Raw genomic sequence first — 13,172 nt, 5'->3', positions numbered from 1 at the left:
TTGGTGGCCTCCAGGTGCTCGTCGACCTCGACAACGACAACAAGCGGTCGATTCGGGTGTGGCCAGAATGCACCAAAGAAATAAGCTACTTCCGCATAGAGTCACAGCAAGCTCATGGTGCAAACAGCAGTAACTTCACAACTAGAACTAGGTCAGAATCATGTTTCCAAACCCCAGCCCAAGAAAATTGGATGATTCATGAAACGATCCTTCGATGATGTTACATCTTTTGTCATTCAGAATTAACCAGTATCGGTTGTTCTGCTTTGAGTAGACTCCTGCATTTATGTTGAAATATCACAGTTAAGAGCTAAGAGTTGTCTATTTAGACCATGTGCTACAGAATTTGTGGATCATGAAGGTGCAAACAGACAGTTTCAGACAATGGAGTAGACGAAGTAGCAGGTATATTAACCACATAATATTAAGGAGATAAATTGCAACATGGTTGCTTGAACTTGCAGTGAAGTAGTACCAGCTAGGTTCTCACAATTGGAACTTGAGTTCCTAAAATTGCAAAAAACTTGTCAGAGTTAGTCATTTCGCCCTCTCACTTTGCTAAAGCGCAAACGTTGCACTCAAATAAAGGAACAATCATTATGCTGCTCACTATATGCCCATAACCCTAAATTCCAAACACGGTCAACTAACTATGCAATTACTTATGTTTGGTTCAACATTTTACCTGTCCACAAGTAAAAGAAGTCCAATCAACCCATGGGAATTCAATTGAAGAGGGAACGGGAGAAGGAATGATAAATTTAGACAAGAAAGTGCAAGCGTAAGACAAAGAGCTATAAGTAATATTTAGAAGAGATAAACAAACAACATCTACTGTCAGAGAGAATGGATATTTCTCAGAACAGTACGCTCACAACTCACTACCTCATAATAATGAAGAGCATGAACACCCAGACTATTTATTTTAGCTTATAAGTTAAAACATGTCACGGAGAATTAGCTTCAGTTTTCTAGGGCACATACAGCCGAGAAATTAAAATATGCTCAATATAACAAACTAACAAAAATGTGGTCTCGACTTCCAGAATACAATGAGTTTATCCATTTGAGGCAACAAACTCGTCAGAATAAAATGAATGTATCCATTTGTGGTACAAACTCAGCAGAATACAATGAATGCATCCATTTGTGGTACAATCAAACTCGTCACTAGCAGCAACTCTTGGTTCTTAAACAAATGCTAAAAACGATAATAATCATATTGTTGTTAACAATTGACAATTTCCGATTGTTGCAAATCTCATACTGCAAAGATTTGACCTATGAAGTTTTATATGAATACTCATAATATGGGATAAATATCATTCTGGTAGAGGTTGGACAGGGACAACTAGAATAAGAACAGGATTTGGTGAAGGGATACAGTTGGGATGAAAATTAAATCTAGAAACCAGAGCTGGAATTCAGTCTTGAGAACTATGCCATATTCATGCATTGCTTAATCTCAAATTTTGCATGCCACTCCAATAGACTATACTAACCTGGACCTTTCCTGATACAAACTACTTAACTGAGTGTCCAGATAGATACTCTAAATTTAAAGACATCTAACCGGCTGGACTCTGCTGACTGACTTCTACATCTATTGATTACCAACTCCCAGGCAGACTGGAACCCAACTCTGTTTTCACATGCAGAAGCTAGCTCTGATACTGCTTCATGCGCTCGCCTCTCTGGCCAGGATACTGTTGTGCCTGGTTCATCAAGAAAGAAACTGCTGTGCCTCCTTAGTCCTTTTGATCCTTGCTACTGTGCTGCTGGTACTGTTTCTTTGTTTGCAACTGCAAGTAACAAATATGGCAATTGACAACAATTAGTATGCGCAATATTCTGAACAATAATATCAACAACCATATGCACTGGAGTTCATCAAGCATCCAAATTTAAAACTACTGATATCAGGGAATTTTAAATATCATCAATTGTTATCCTTGAAATGCTTAGGCATGCTAGTACCTGCAGGATAGGAACTTGTGAATGGATAGATACAGCTAACCATACGGTCAGTGGAAGAGTTGCTTTCATAGATTTTCTTAAACTGCATAGAGCTGAGATGAACCATGAAGACACTGCTACCAGCTGATACAAACATCACATTATCATTGCCATTAAACCCCATTTCCACTCAGGGATGTGTAGAGAGCCCTGTATCGGTGAAAGAAGCTTGTCCAGATCAATTGTTTTCCCAGAATCCACTCGGCAGCACCAACAGCATCAGTCTTCCTGACCCATAATTGAGCTGTGAAGGTGAGGTTTGAAAAGTCGATGAAGCCAAGGCCACCGGCACCGCCCTCCGCCAGAGTGCTAAGGTAAAGGCCGCCATGGTTGGCATAGTCATGCGATCACAGAAAGTCTCTCTGTATCCACATCAAACTCAACGATGCCAATCTGGGTGCCGAAAAGGAACCAGTAGACGGAATTCCCGACCTGGATGGTCCGAGAGCCGATGGTGAACGGGGTCTCGAACGGAACTGGTGATGAGATCGCCCCATGAGTCCGTCTCCGACGAGTAGACACAGGCCAAGGCTCGCGCGTTATGGATGTCGGCGCACGCGAGGACAACCTTGAAGGGGCTCGAGTGGCAGTCTCCGTGCACGTGGCGCTCGTCGGCTGAAGCACAGAGCACCGCTCCTTGCACGGACGGAGACACATGGTTGTCGAAGTGCGGCGGCAGATATAGGAAACGCTGTTCTTCTATCACGGGGTCCCAGACAAGGACCAGGCGGTAGCTGGGGTCGGCCCTGCTGCAGAGGAGGAGGAGCAGGCAGCCGTGGCGGCAGCCAAGGAAGTACCAGATGTCGTCGTCTTCGTAGCCGGCTTCGCTCTCGTACCGCAGGGCGAAGCGCTCGGGCGGGATGGAGTCCGGCGGGTCAAGGATGCACTTGAAGGAGGGGGGCTTGGTGTAGTGGTTGGGGATGAAGACGCCGATGATGGGGGGCCATCGGCGGCGGAGGAAGTCGTGGTCGGTGGCGAGGCGGCGCCAGCGCTGGCAGACGAGGGATGCGCGGAGGAGGAAGGAAGGCTGCGGAGGGAGGCGGGCGAAGATTTCCCAGAGCACGTCGTCGTCTCCCATCGGGGGCGCCGGCGAGGGAGTCCTGGAGCCTGGATCGGCGGCGGCGCTTTGGATCTATACTTTTTTTTCTTTTTCTTTTTTTAGATGTTGGATCGATAAATTTAAAAAAAAAAAGGAGAATCGATAACTGATGGGGAAGCATCAGGTGAAAACGGGTGTTCTGTGCAGATCTGAAAAATTCCAACAACAACCGTTGGGTGCCAGACGGAGAGCTGAGATGCATGGTGGAATTCTCTCGAGCCATTTAACAGTCATTTTCGCCGATAACGTCGCTGGATTGTCATAAAAAAACTAGATGTCATCTTTCACTATAAATAACAATAACAAGGCTATTCAAAAATGTACCGCTGCAACTCAGTTTTCCACTACAAAATACCACTATTGACTAACATCCTCTGATAGCCATAAACAACAGATTTAAGAGTTCACAGGAAACACACTGGCAGCAACACTGGCTGATTCATGAAACGATCAGAGAGGAATAGCGTCGGCAGCTGTTGCTGCTACTTCTGTTTGTTTGCCGGAGGATTGCGGCGGCGAGCCGGAGGAGGATGTGGACGGCGTTGAGGGGGTCGGGCTGAACGAAGGAGGACGAGCCCTACCGGCAGCTGCAGCCGTAGTCGTGGCCGAGGAGAACGAGAACCGTGGCGGAGCCTGACGGCTGCTGGCGTTGCGGTGGAGCCCATCGGCGAGCTCGGCAATGGCGGGCTCGCCGTGCAATGCAGCGGCGGCGGTTCTCTTTTTTCTTTCTTTTTTAGCTTTTACCGGTTCCTGTCACCCAACTACGTTGAATATCGGTTCTCTTTTTTCTTTTCTTTGTAGCTTTTACCGTTCACCTCAACTTCTTCTATTAGCTGCATAATGAATATCGGTGCTCCAGCCAATCGTCCCCGGCCATGGTGGGAGGAGCTGCTCCGGCAGGCAAGCAGCAGCACTACAGGGTCAAGACCAGCCTCCACACCCGCTCTGCACTGTCTCCAACACTTGAGGCTCTCATCTGATGATCTCAAACTCTCATCCATGCATACACCAAATAAATGTATCATCTCTACGGCCTTTTGCAATCCAATTTGTAGACCCATTAAGGCGCAAACAAACAGTTTCAGGCAGTGGAGTGGACCAAGTATATACCCCCTCCATTAATCCGTGCCAATTACTATGAAGCAGAGGGAGTAGCAGATATATTAGCCACATAAATGTTCACTAGATAAATTGCAAAACGGTGTGATTTCACACAATTTCGCCTACTCACTTTGCTAAAGCGCAAAAGTTGCACTTATGTAAAGACATGATGGTTATGCCGCTCATTACATTATGATCCCAAATTGCCAACCAAATATGCAATCAATATTAATTAAACTGACATGTCACCACTTTGTCTAATTAAAAAATGCCAACATGGCACGTTCAAATTTAGGCTACAGAGACAAACTATTAATTTTTGCTCTTTAATTTAATTTGAAGACACCTAACCAGCTGGACTCTGCTGAGTGCTGACTGACTTTTCCTCTATTGGTACCAACTGGCAGGAAACACTGGCATCCGACTCTGTTTTGTCAGAAAGAAAGAAGATACTACTGCTGCGCCTCCTTTGATATGTTTGACCCTTGCGACTCTTCTGCTGTTACAGTTTCTTCGTCTGCAACTGCAAGTAACACATAAGGCAATTGACAACAATTAGTATGTTCAGTATTCAGAACAATATATATACTGTCAAAAACAACAACCATATGCGTTGGAGTTCATCAGGCATGCAAATTTAAACGGATTTAAAACAATTAGATATCATGGAAATTTAAATACTGTATCAAATTGTTATGCTTTCAATGTTTAGGCATGCATGCTATTACCTGCAGGATAGTTACTCGTGAATGGATGGATACTGTGAACAGAACAGTCAGCAGAAGAGTCGTTTTCAAAGATCTTCTTAATCTGCATAGAGGAGAGATGGACCATGTAGACACTGCAACCAGCAGACACAAACATCACATTATCGTCGCCATCAAACGCCACTCCCCCCCCGGACATGTCCTAACACCGGCGAAAGAAGCCTATCCAGTTCAATCTTTTGTCCCTGAACCCACCCATCAGCACCACCAGAATCATCAGTCGTCCTGACCCACAACTGAGCCGTGAAGCCCGACATTGACATGGCGATGAAGCCCAGGCCACCATCCTCCGCCAGCGTGCTCAGGTAGAGGCCGCGGTGGTCGGCGTAGGCACGCGACGGCACCTCGATCACCGAAAGGCTCTCCGTATCCAAATCAAACTCGAGGATGCCGACCCGCGCGCTGAAGAGGAACCAGTAGACGGAATTCCCTACCAGGACGGTCCGGGAGCCGACGGTGACCGCGGTCTCGGACGGCACCGGCGTGGTGATTAGATCGCCCAGGAGTCGGTCTCGGACGAGTAGACGCAGGCCAAGGCCGTCGGTGTCGGGTGGTCGTTGCCGGCGCCGGCGGACGACGCGAGGACGACCTTCAAGGGGCTCGAGTGGCATCCCCCGTGCACGTGTCGCTCGCCGGCCTCGGCGCAGAGCACGGCCCCTTGCAGGGCGATTGACGCAATTCCGTCGAACCCCGGCGGCAGGTAGAGGAAGCAGGGTTCGTCTTCCGATACGGGGTCCCAGACGAGGGCCTGGCGGTAGCTAGGTTTCCGGCGGCTGCAGACGAGGAGGAGCAGGAGGCTGTGGCGGCAGCCGCGGAAGTGCCAGGCGTCGTCGTCGTAGCCGTAGTCGCCGGCCTCGTATTGCAGGGCGAAGCGGGGGTCGCCGCCGGGCGGGATGGAGTCGAGGATGGGCTTCAAGGAAGGCGGCGAGTTGTAGGTGTGGTTGTTGTCGTTGGGGAGGAAGAAGACGCCGATGTGAGGCGGCCCCACCGGCGGCGGAGGAATTGAGGGTCGGTGACGAGGCGGCGCCAGCGGTCGCAGACGAGGGACGCGCGGAGGAGGGAGGATGGCTCCGAGGGGAGGCGGGAGAGGATGTCCGACAGGAGGTTGTCCACTTCCAGCGGCGAGGACGCCATCGCCGTCTGACTGCAACTTCTTGCAAGTTTTTTTTTTAGAGCTGCAAGTTCTTTTATGGAGAATGTTTATTGAACTGGTTTTGGACCCGTAATCTGTTTTGCTGTCCTGATTCGAACCCAGCGAGCCCATCTGGCTGGAGCGCAAGAGAAGGATGACGGGCTTGGGCCGTCACGGGACGAGATGATTTGGGCTCAAGGGCATGGCACCCAGTCTGATGGGGATGCAGCTGCAATGATAGATCCACCTGTTCCTGGGCAGTTGCGCTAAAAAAAAACCTGTTCCTGGGCAATCCGTCTTTTCGATTCGGTATTTTCGGTGTTTGGGTATTTTGGGAGAGAATACAAGAACCAAATCCGAATTGATCATTTAATTCGGTTCAGTCTATTGGATATATATATATATAAAGACCTTTATTGCCCATCATTTTTATTACATGAGCAGCAGATGAAATGTAACAAATTAATGAACCAATCACGACAAAACATAGCAACAACACATAATAAAATACACAATTGGTCAATAACAACGATTTGAAAATGTATACAACAATACATAATAATGAACTAGGCTCAATTTCTCACGTACGTATGGATTTTACAAAAATTTCAGTCTATACGGTCCAACGCCGAACCCAAAACCTGAATAAGAAAATAAGAAACGAACCCGATACCCAAGACCCAAATAGACTAACAGTTCGGTCTATAAGGATTCGGTTTGGTTTGGTTTTCCAGTTTCCGTTCTAACATGCCCACCCCTAGATTCACGCATATATGACCGATGTTTTTATTATTCTAAAAATAACTTTTGCAAGGAAATAAAAAAACTTATGACCGATGTTTTTTTAGACTAATATATGACGGGTGTGTGGGGGAGAGAAGCCATGGAACCTGTGAGTAAGGCATTCTTGCGAGGACAAGATTAATTTCGACAAGCATTCACGTCGGCGATGGCGATTCAGGACCTACATGGCCGGCACCACTTTGCCGTTCATCATTCATGTTCATCAAATTAAAAATAGCTACTCTCAGATTTACAAATTGCGCTGCTGTGACTTCAGTTTTTTACTTTCATGTTCAACGGCAGCCTCCAGCCCAAGGACGGAGTGATGCGCTAAAAACGACGCCCCGCGCTTTGTTAGGATATACCCGCCGTACACGAAGATCGGCTGAGGGACATATTGTCCCTCAACAATGTACCGACGACTCCACTGACGTCCCTCCTCTAGAACCCACACGTCATTCGAGCGCCCGCAAGGAAGGAGGCCAAGCCGTCAGGTGGTAGTGATAGCATCTAGCCGGAAACGAGGGCAGCGGCGTGACTGTGGAGGCAAAGCGCTCGGTGTCGAGGTCAAACGACACGACCATCGCCGCTCCGCCCGCGGTTACCCAATACGTCATGCCATCGACGCTGACGATGCCGGTGGCCAGGTTGCATTTGGCGGCGGCCGACGGCGGTGGCCAGGGCGAAGCTGTACGCCCGGTCCCACCTCTCGACGGCGCGGCGGCTAGTTCCGACCGACGGCCCGGCGCACGGCAGCGGCGGGACGGCAAGCGTCGTCTCGCCGCTGACCGGGTTGACCAGCGTGACGTCGCCTCCGGGGCTGACCCCAAGGTTGTCGCACAGGCAGAGCAGGCCGTTGCAGGTGCCCACGAGCCGCACGTCTTTGCAGTACCACGAGGAGGAGGAGCGGCGATCCTTATGATTATTATTCCCCTTCATCCTCCAGAACTCCCTTGCGCAGGATGGAGAAGATAGGTCGTGGATGACGTAGGCGGCTCCCCAGGAAGCGTCCCAGATAAGGGGCTTCGGGCGGCTCTGCATCTCCGCCGTCCGTTCCGTGACCACGTCGCGCCACAAGCGGCACACCAGGCGGGCTCGCCGGAGGGAGCTCGTCGGCAAGCGCTGCAGGATCTCCAACAACACGGCCGTAGACTGCAGGCAACGATCCATCGCCGTGTGCGCTGCGCTGGAGTGTATATCTGATTCTGCCGCCCTTGTTTTTCCTGATCACCGCTACGATGCCTTTAATTTAGTACTACGACGCATATATGCTTGGGATTCCAGTCCGACTCTGGCTTGCTTCTCAAGTTTTCGTTTTTATCATTGTATATCTGGAAAACGAATTTGGACTGCTTATTTGCTACCAAGTAATTCGCTGTTGTGAATTTGGAAGAATCTACGTCACAATCTTTTATACTCACTCCAATCCATATTACCTGTCTCCGATTTAGTCCGGTTCTCAAGTTTTCGTTTTCCCCTTGTGTATCTGGAAAACGAATTTGGTGTACTTATTTGCTACGAAGTAATTGGCTGTTGTGAATTTGGAAGAAACTACATCACAATCTTTTATACTCCCTCTGATCCATATTACTTGTCGTTGATTTAGTGCAACTTTGGACTAAATCCGCGACAGGTAATATGGATCGGAGGGAGTAATACTAAATCTGGACAACTTTGTACTAAATCCTGATCAAATATATAAAGATACGCAGCCTCTCTGGAGAGGTACACATGTTTGTTTCCAAACCAAATTCAAATTCCAGAAATTAAGAAAAGACTCTGTGCAGGTGCTTTAATTGGTTAACATGAAAATACTGCGATATTTGAATAAAACAAAACTAGTACTACTAGAATTTCACACACAGAAATCGGTAGCAACACAAATCCGTTGATAAGCAAATGATAACCGAGTTATATCAATCAAACATTACAGAACACCACATATTACTCTACCACGTTTAGGATTCTTAACAACAATTAGTGCCGCGTTTCAATGACATGATCTGTCTTTCGGCTTGCGTTCAGCAACAAAAACATATTCTGTCAGATTTATCAATGCACCGGTAATCCTAGGCATGACAAAAAGACAAAAAACAAGAAGCAAAGCTATCCTGTTGCTCCCAACCGAACTGGAACCAATGAAAGTAGATCCAACAGGAACATTTGCCTGCCATAACAAGTGAACGAGCGATCCTCTGACATTTCAACTGCATGCACTTGAATCGGAGAGAAGGCATATGCTTTGACTTTCAACAGATCTAATTGCGGCAATCATGGATCTTCTCAAGTTCTACGCCTCCATCAAGCAAGAACTGCTTCACCTTGGCGAGCAGGGCCTTCTCCGAGCATATGATATTCACAATCTCAAGCTGGTCACAAGTAAACGATCTTTCTTCTAGTTCGCCAACTATTGCACATAATTTCCCCTGGTGCAGTCGCGGCTAGCAAGACAAACACAACAGTTTGATCTACACGGCACATGTATAAACATTCGTCCAGGGATAAACATAGAAGCGGAAAAGGAGTCACGTACTTTGTCTAGTTCCAGAGTTAGCTTCTTCAGGTTAGGTGAGTTCTGTAGGAAGACTATCAATGCATAGAAGTCCTCATGCACACACCATCCTTCAAGAATCAGGTCTGTAAGATTGCTGAACTTTGGACACCATTGGTAATCCTTTTCCATTGTAAGCTGCACAAAAACTTAAAAGATAAGGATGCAGCATAACACTGATTCTAAGATGTAGAATGCTTTTTTTTTTCTGACTCGGTCAAACTTGCCAAGGTGCTTTTTAATTTTCACATATACTACGTATATTTGAAGAAATGGCAATTACCAGGCTATTGTGCTAACATAATGACAAAGAAATACCTTAGTTCCAACTAGATGAGTTTATAACTGAGTGTATGAATTAGATTTCATTGGGTGGACACCTGACAGCGTAAATCATGCAGACATGAACGATCTTCAGTTCAACATTCAACACACAGAATAAACATGCTTAGGTATCACCATTTGGTATCTAAGACGAATAGGATGCACTAAAATAGGATACAATACATGCATGAGGAATACTCAAGTCAAAATCAAGAAGCTTACCTTTCTATGACCATAATAGAATGTCAATCTTGTGACACCAGAAAGGCCCTTGAGAAACTGTTTGATATCAGAAGCATTAACATCCTCGATGTCGTCGGGAATTAATATCCATGCCTTCTCTAGTGATGCCATGTTGATCAAGGAAGGTAGCCTGACGCCATCATTTTTAGCGAAGGTGAAGAACTTGAGGCTTGGAGCAGAAATACTAACCAGGCGATCATCATGTACAAAGCCAAGTTCCTCTTGGACGGTCAAGAGCTCGAGAGTCGGAGAGGAAATCTCATGGTCCGTAATCATGCAGTTGGTTAGGACGAGATCCTTCAATCCAGGGCACCCATGTTCGAGTTGCTCAAAGAAGCCCTCGACCAGAGTAGCATTGCCGATGTGCAGTGTTTCCAGGCACTTGGAAGTGAACACGTCGGGATCGAGCTCCAACGGTTCGGAGTGATTCTCGAGTTCGACGATCCGGGCGTCGTGCTCCAACGCATGGCGGATCCAATCGTTGGCGTCGACGTAGCAGGCTTCGAGGTCTGTGCCGGGCCCCCCCACGATGCTGTAGCAGAGCCGGAACCTGTCGATGCCGACGGACTCGCGGCGCGCCAGGAAACGGTTGATGAAGGCCTTGAAGGACACCTCGTTGACGATGCCCTCATCATCCTCGAACTCCTCGCAGGTCGCGTTGATGCAGGGGAGGGACCTCCAGAGGTCGCGAAAGCACGGGAACAGGACGCAGATTTGCACGGCGAGGCGCGCGTCCAGGTTGGACATGACGCGGAGGAGGAGGTCGGTGGTGAGGCCTTCAATCCTTGAGGTGGCGAGAGCAGGGTCCGCCGTGCGCTGACGTTTGCTGGACGGCGGCCCCGCCATTGGGGCTCCGGGGCGTTTGGTCGAACAGGTGGTGTGCGCAGCTCCGGGGCTGCAGCGATTCGTGGACGAGCAGCGCGCTATGGAGTCAATCCGCAGGCGGCAGCGCAGGAACGGGAAACGATTCTCTCGGATGGCAGAAGGGAATCGGAGGAAGATCGGGGACGAGGAGAGGACAATCAAACGAGACACGAGGAGGAAACAAGGAAGGGTGTTCACCTGGTGAATCAACCAACCCAACAAACTAGCATTAACACCTGGTGAATTAATTCACGAGAGGACAATCAACCCCACTTTGCCTAATCTCGTGAATTAACCAACCCAACAAACTACCATTTCGGGACTAAATATACTCCCTCCGTGAATTACCGAAATGCCGGCATTTCAAAAACGAGTCTATTTTGCTCGCACTGAATTTCACAAGTCTTTCCCTGGCGGTCTGGTACTAGTAGGCTGGTGCGGCGCCACGTGTATTGAAATTGTTACGATTAGCCTTTCTTTTTAGGTTCTAGTGTGTGTGATACAATATTTTATTAAATTTATTTTGGGGAATAGCCTTATACTCCAACGCTACGTCTTGTGACTCAAACAAAGAAAACCATATACTCCATCCGTCCAACAAAATATGTCTCAAGTTTGTCAAAATTTGAATGTATATAGACATGACTTAGTGTAAATATTAAGGAAAATAATTTTACTTGTAAGGTATTATACAACCATTTTACTTAAGTCTTGCACTAGGAGGCGGGAGACCAAAGTGAGGTTATAGACGGCATGACTCTCACCAACATGCGGAGTTGCGGGAGTTTAACCGTGTATCTCGGTGTCGGTGATCATATTCGATATTACCGCTGCTCCGTCGCGGCGGTCGATGACGTGGGGATGTCAAGTTCTTTCTCCATGTTCAGCTCTTTCTGTGCAATGCACGCGGCAAGAACGTGTTTTTGTAGCCGCGCTGTTGTATGCATGCATGCATTCAATGAGCTTTCATTTAGATATCAATCATCAAGTGCTATGAACTTATGAACTCTCTTGCAGATTGCTTAATTTGAGAAAGTAAAGAAAATTATGAGGGAAGGGGGGCAATGCCCCCCATATCTTAAAATCTAGGGGGACAATGCGAACCCGTTCCTGGTACATTGGATGTGTGAGGGGCAATGTCGTCATGGGTATGTTTCCATTTATGGTTTGAACCACACTTATAACAGACCTAGAAAATTTCTTACCAATTATGCACAATGGCTATTTAAGGTCGCAGCCGGCTCGGTATACCGAAACTTTGAGGCTGTTCTACAGCTTGGAAATGGCAATCACATTAACGGGGAATTTTTCAACCAGATTCCGAGCTTAAGTTCCAAGTCGTTTCCTCTTTATTCAGACAAACACTGCAAATTAATCATTGTCCGGAAGAAATGTGGCTGGCAAAATTGTGATCAGCCATAACACTATAACAATGAATAAAGGGTCGATCAGTAAGTCTGACATCAGTGACGGAGCGGCCGGCGTAGTATTAATTAATAGAAATCTTTTTGGCTTCACGACCCTTCTCAAGAATTATGGTCCTAATGTTGTGCAGGTGATGTGAAATATGGCAGCAATATCACAAAACGAGCAAAGCGAGTGCCAGTTTCATCTAAAAAACATTTTATTTGGTGTCCTTCCATCTCCCAATGTAGCGGCATTCTCATCCCGCGGTCACAGCAAGTTCAGACCTGGCATGCTAAAGCCAAATATATTACAACCGGAGATCAACATAGTTGTTGCATGGCCACTACTCACCATGCTTGATGCTGGAACATTCAATATTAAGTCTGGGATGTCTACGTCGACTTCACATGTCAGTGGCATCACCGCACTTGTGAAGAGCTCTCATCCCAACAGGTCCGTTGCTGTCATCAAGTCATCTATTTTTACTACATCCGACACCATAAACACGAGTATATCCGACATCATACACTATATTGGTGGTCCTATCTTGGACGAGAAGCATCAAAGCGCAACCATGTATGCCATATGCGGCGCCCATGTCAATCAACTTGTGTATGACCTTAGCATTACTGAATATGCTGGCTTATTTGTTCTCTCCTTGGTGATCAAGGCTTGGCACTCGTTGTGAGTAACCCAATATTCCATTCCACAAATATACTAATGACTCCATTCTCGTGCTTATGGAACTCTGGTAGATTCCTTAGTTTGAACAACTAAAAAAAATTGCGAGGGAGGGAGGGGGGGGCAATGGCCCCCATACCTCAAAATCTATGGGGGCAATGCCCCCGTTCCTTGTACATTGGATGTGTGAGGGACTATGGTGTC

At 47.2% G+C, this 13,172-nt stretch overlaps 2 protein-coding genes and 2 pseudogenes across 4 annotated transcripts; 1 reads left to right on the top strand and 3 right to left on the bottom strand.

The window, feature by feature from the left end:
* Positions 1–1,405: 1,405 nt before the first annotated feature.
* Positions 1,406–3,128, bottom strand: LOC100842030. Its single transcript, XM_024459187.1, has 2 exons — positions 1,978–3,128; positions 1,406–1,802 (listed from the first exon to the last, which is right to left on the bottom strand). The coding sequence occupies exon 1, from the start codon at positions 3,092–3,094 to the stop codon at positions 2,396–2,398; it is 699 nt and encodes a 232-aa protein (XP_024314955.1). The 5' UTR covers positions 3,095–3,128; the 3' UTR covers positions 1,406–1,802; positions 1,978–2,395.
* A 1,226-nt stretch (positions 3,129–4,354) lies between these two features.
* Positions 4,355–6,247, bottom strand: LOC100841728 (annotated as a pseudogene).
* Positions 6,248–8,766: 2,519 nt separating this feature from the next.
* On the bottom strand, positions 8,767–11,288 carry LOC100841425 (putative FBD-associated F-box protein At5g38570). 3 transcript variants are annotated; one of them, XM_024459185.1, is made up of 4 exons: positions 10,206–11,287; positions 9,996–10,052; positions 9,432–9,587; positions 8,767–9,339 (listed from the first exon to the last, which is right to left on the bottom strand). In XM_024459185.1, exons 1-4 carry the CDS (start codon positions 10,860–10,862, stop codon positions 9,157–9,159), a joined length of 1,053 nt encoding a protein of 350 aa, XP_024314953.1. In that variant the 5' UTR covers positions 10,863–11,287; the 3' UTR covers positions 8,767–9,156. The 3 variants fall into 3 exon arrangements, with proteins under 3 accessions (XP_024314953.1, XP_003566572.1, XP_024314954.1); XM_003566524.4 differs by having other exon boundaries at positions 9,996–11,286; XM_024459186.1 differs by lacking the exon at positions 8,767–9,339 and adding an exon at positions 9,768–9,829 and having other exon boundaries at positions 9,446–9,587; positions 9,996–11,288.
* Positions 11,289–12,002: 714 nt separating this feature from the next.
* LOC106866069 lies at positions 12,003–13,064 on the top strand (annotated as a pseudogene).
* The last annotated feature ends 108 nt before the right edge of the window (positions 13,065–13,172 follow it).

Source organism: Brachypodium distachyon, chromosome 2 (genome assembly GCF_000005505.3).
Source record: "Brachypodium distachyon strain Bd21 chromosome 2, Brachypodium_distachyon_v3.0, whole genome shotgun sequence".
NCBI lineage: Eukaryota > Viridiplantae > Streptophyta > Magnoliopsida > Poales > Poaceae > Brachypodium > Brachypodium distachyon.
The sequence above is the reverse complement of the archived record's forward strand: the minus strand, read 5'-3'. Positions and strand labels throughout refer to the sequence as shown.

What these genes read in the sequence shown, in the direction of transcription:
- LOC100842030 (XM_024459187.1), bottom strand. Translation starts at nt 3,094, where the DNA reads ATGGGAGACGACGACGTGCTCTGGGAAATCTTCGCCCGCCTCCCTCCG.
- LOC100841425 (XM_003566524.4), bottom strand. Translation starts at nt 10,862, where the DNA reads ATGGCGGGGCCGCCGTCCAGCAAACGTCAGCGCACGGCGGACCCTGCT. An exon ending in TCTATTATGGTCATAGAAAG is followed by an intron (nt 9,588 to 9,995) that starts GTAAGCTTCTTG and finishes GTTTTTGTGCAG; the next exon opens with CTTACAATGGAAAAGGATTA. An exon ending in TAACTCTGGAACTAGACAAA is followed by an intron (nt 9,340 to 9,431) that starts GTACGTGACTCC and finishes TTGTCTTGCTAG; the next exon opens with CCGCGACTGCACCAGGGGAA.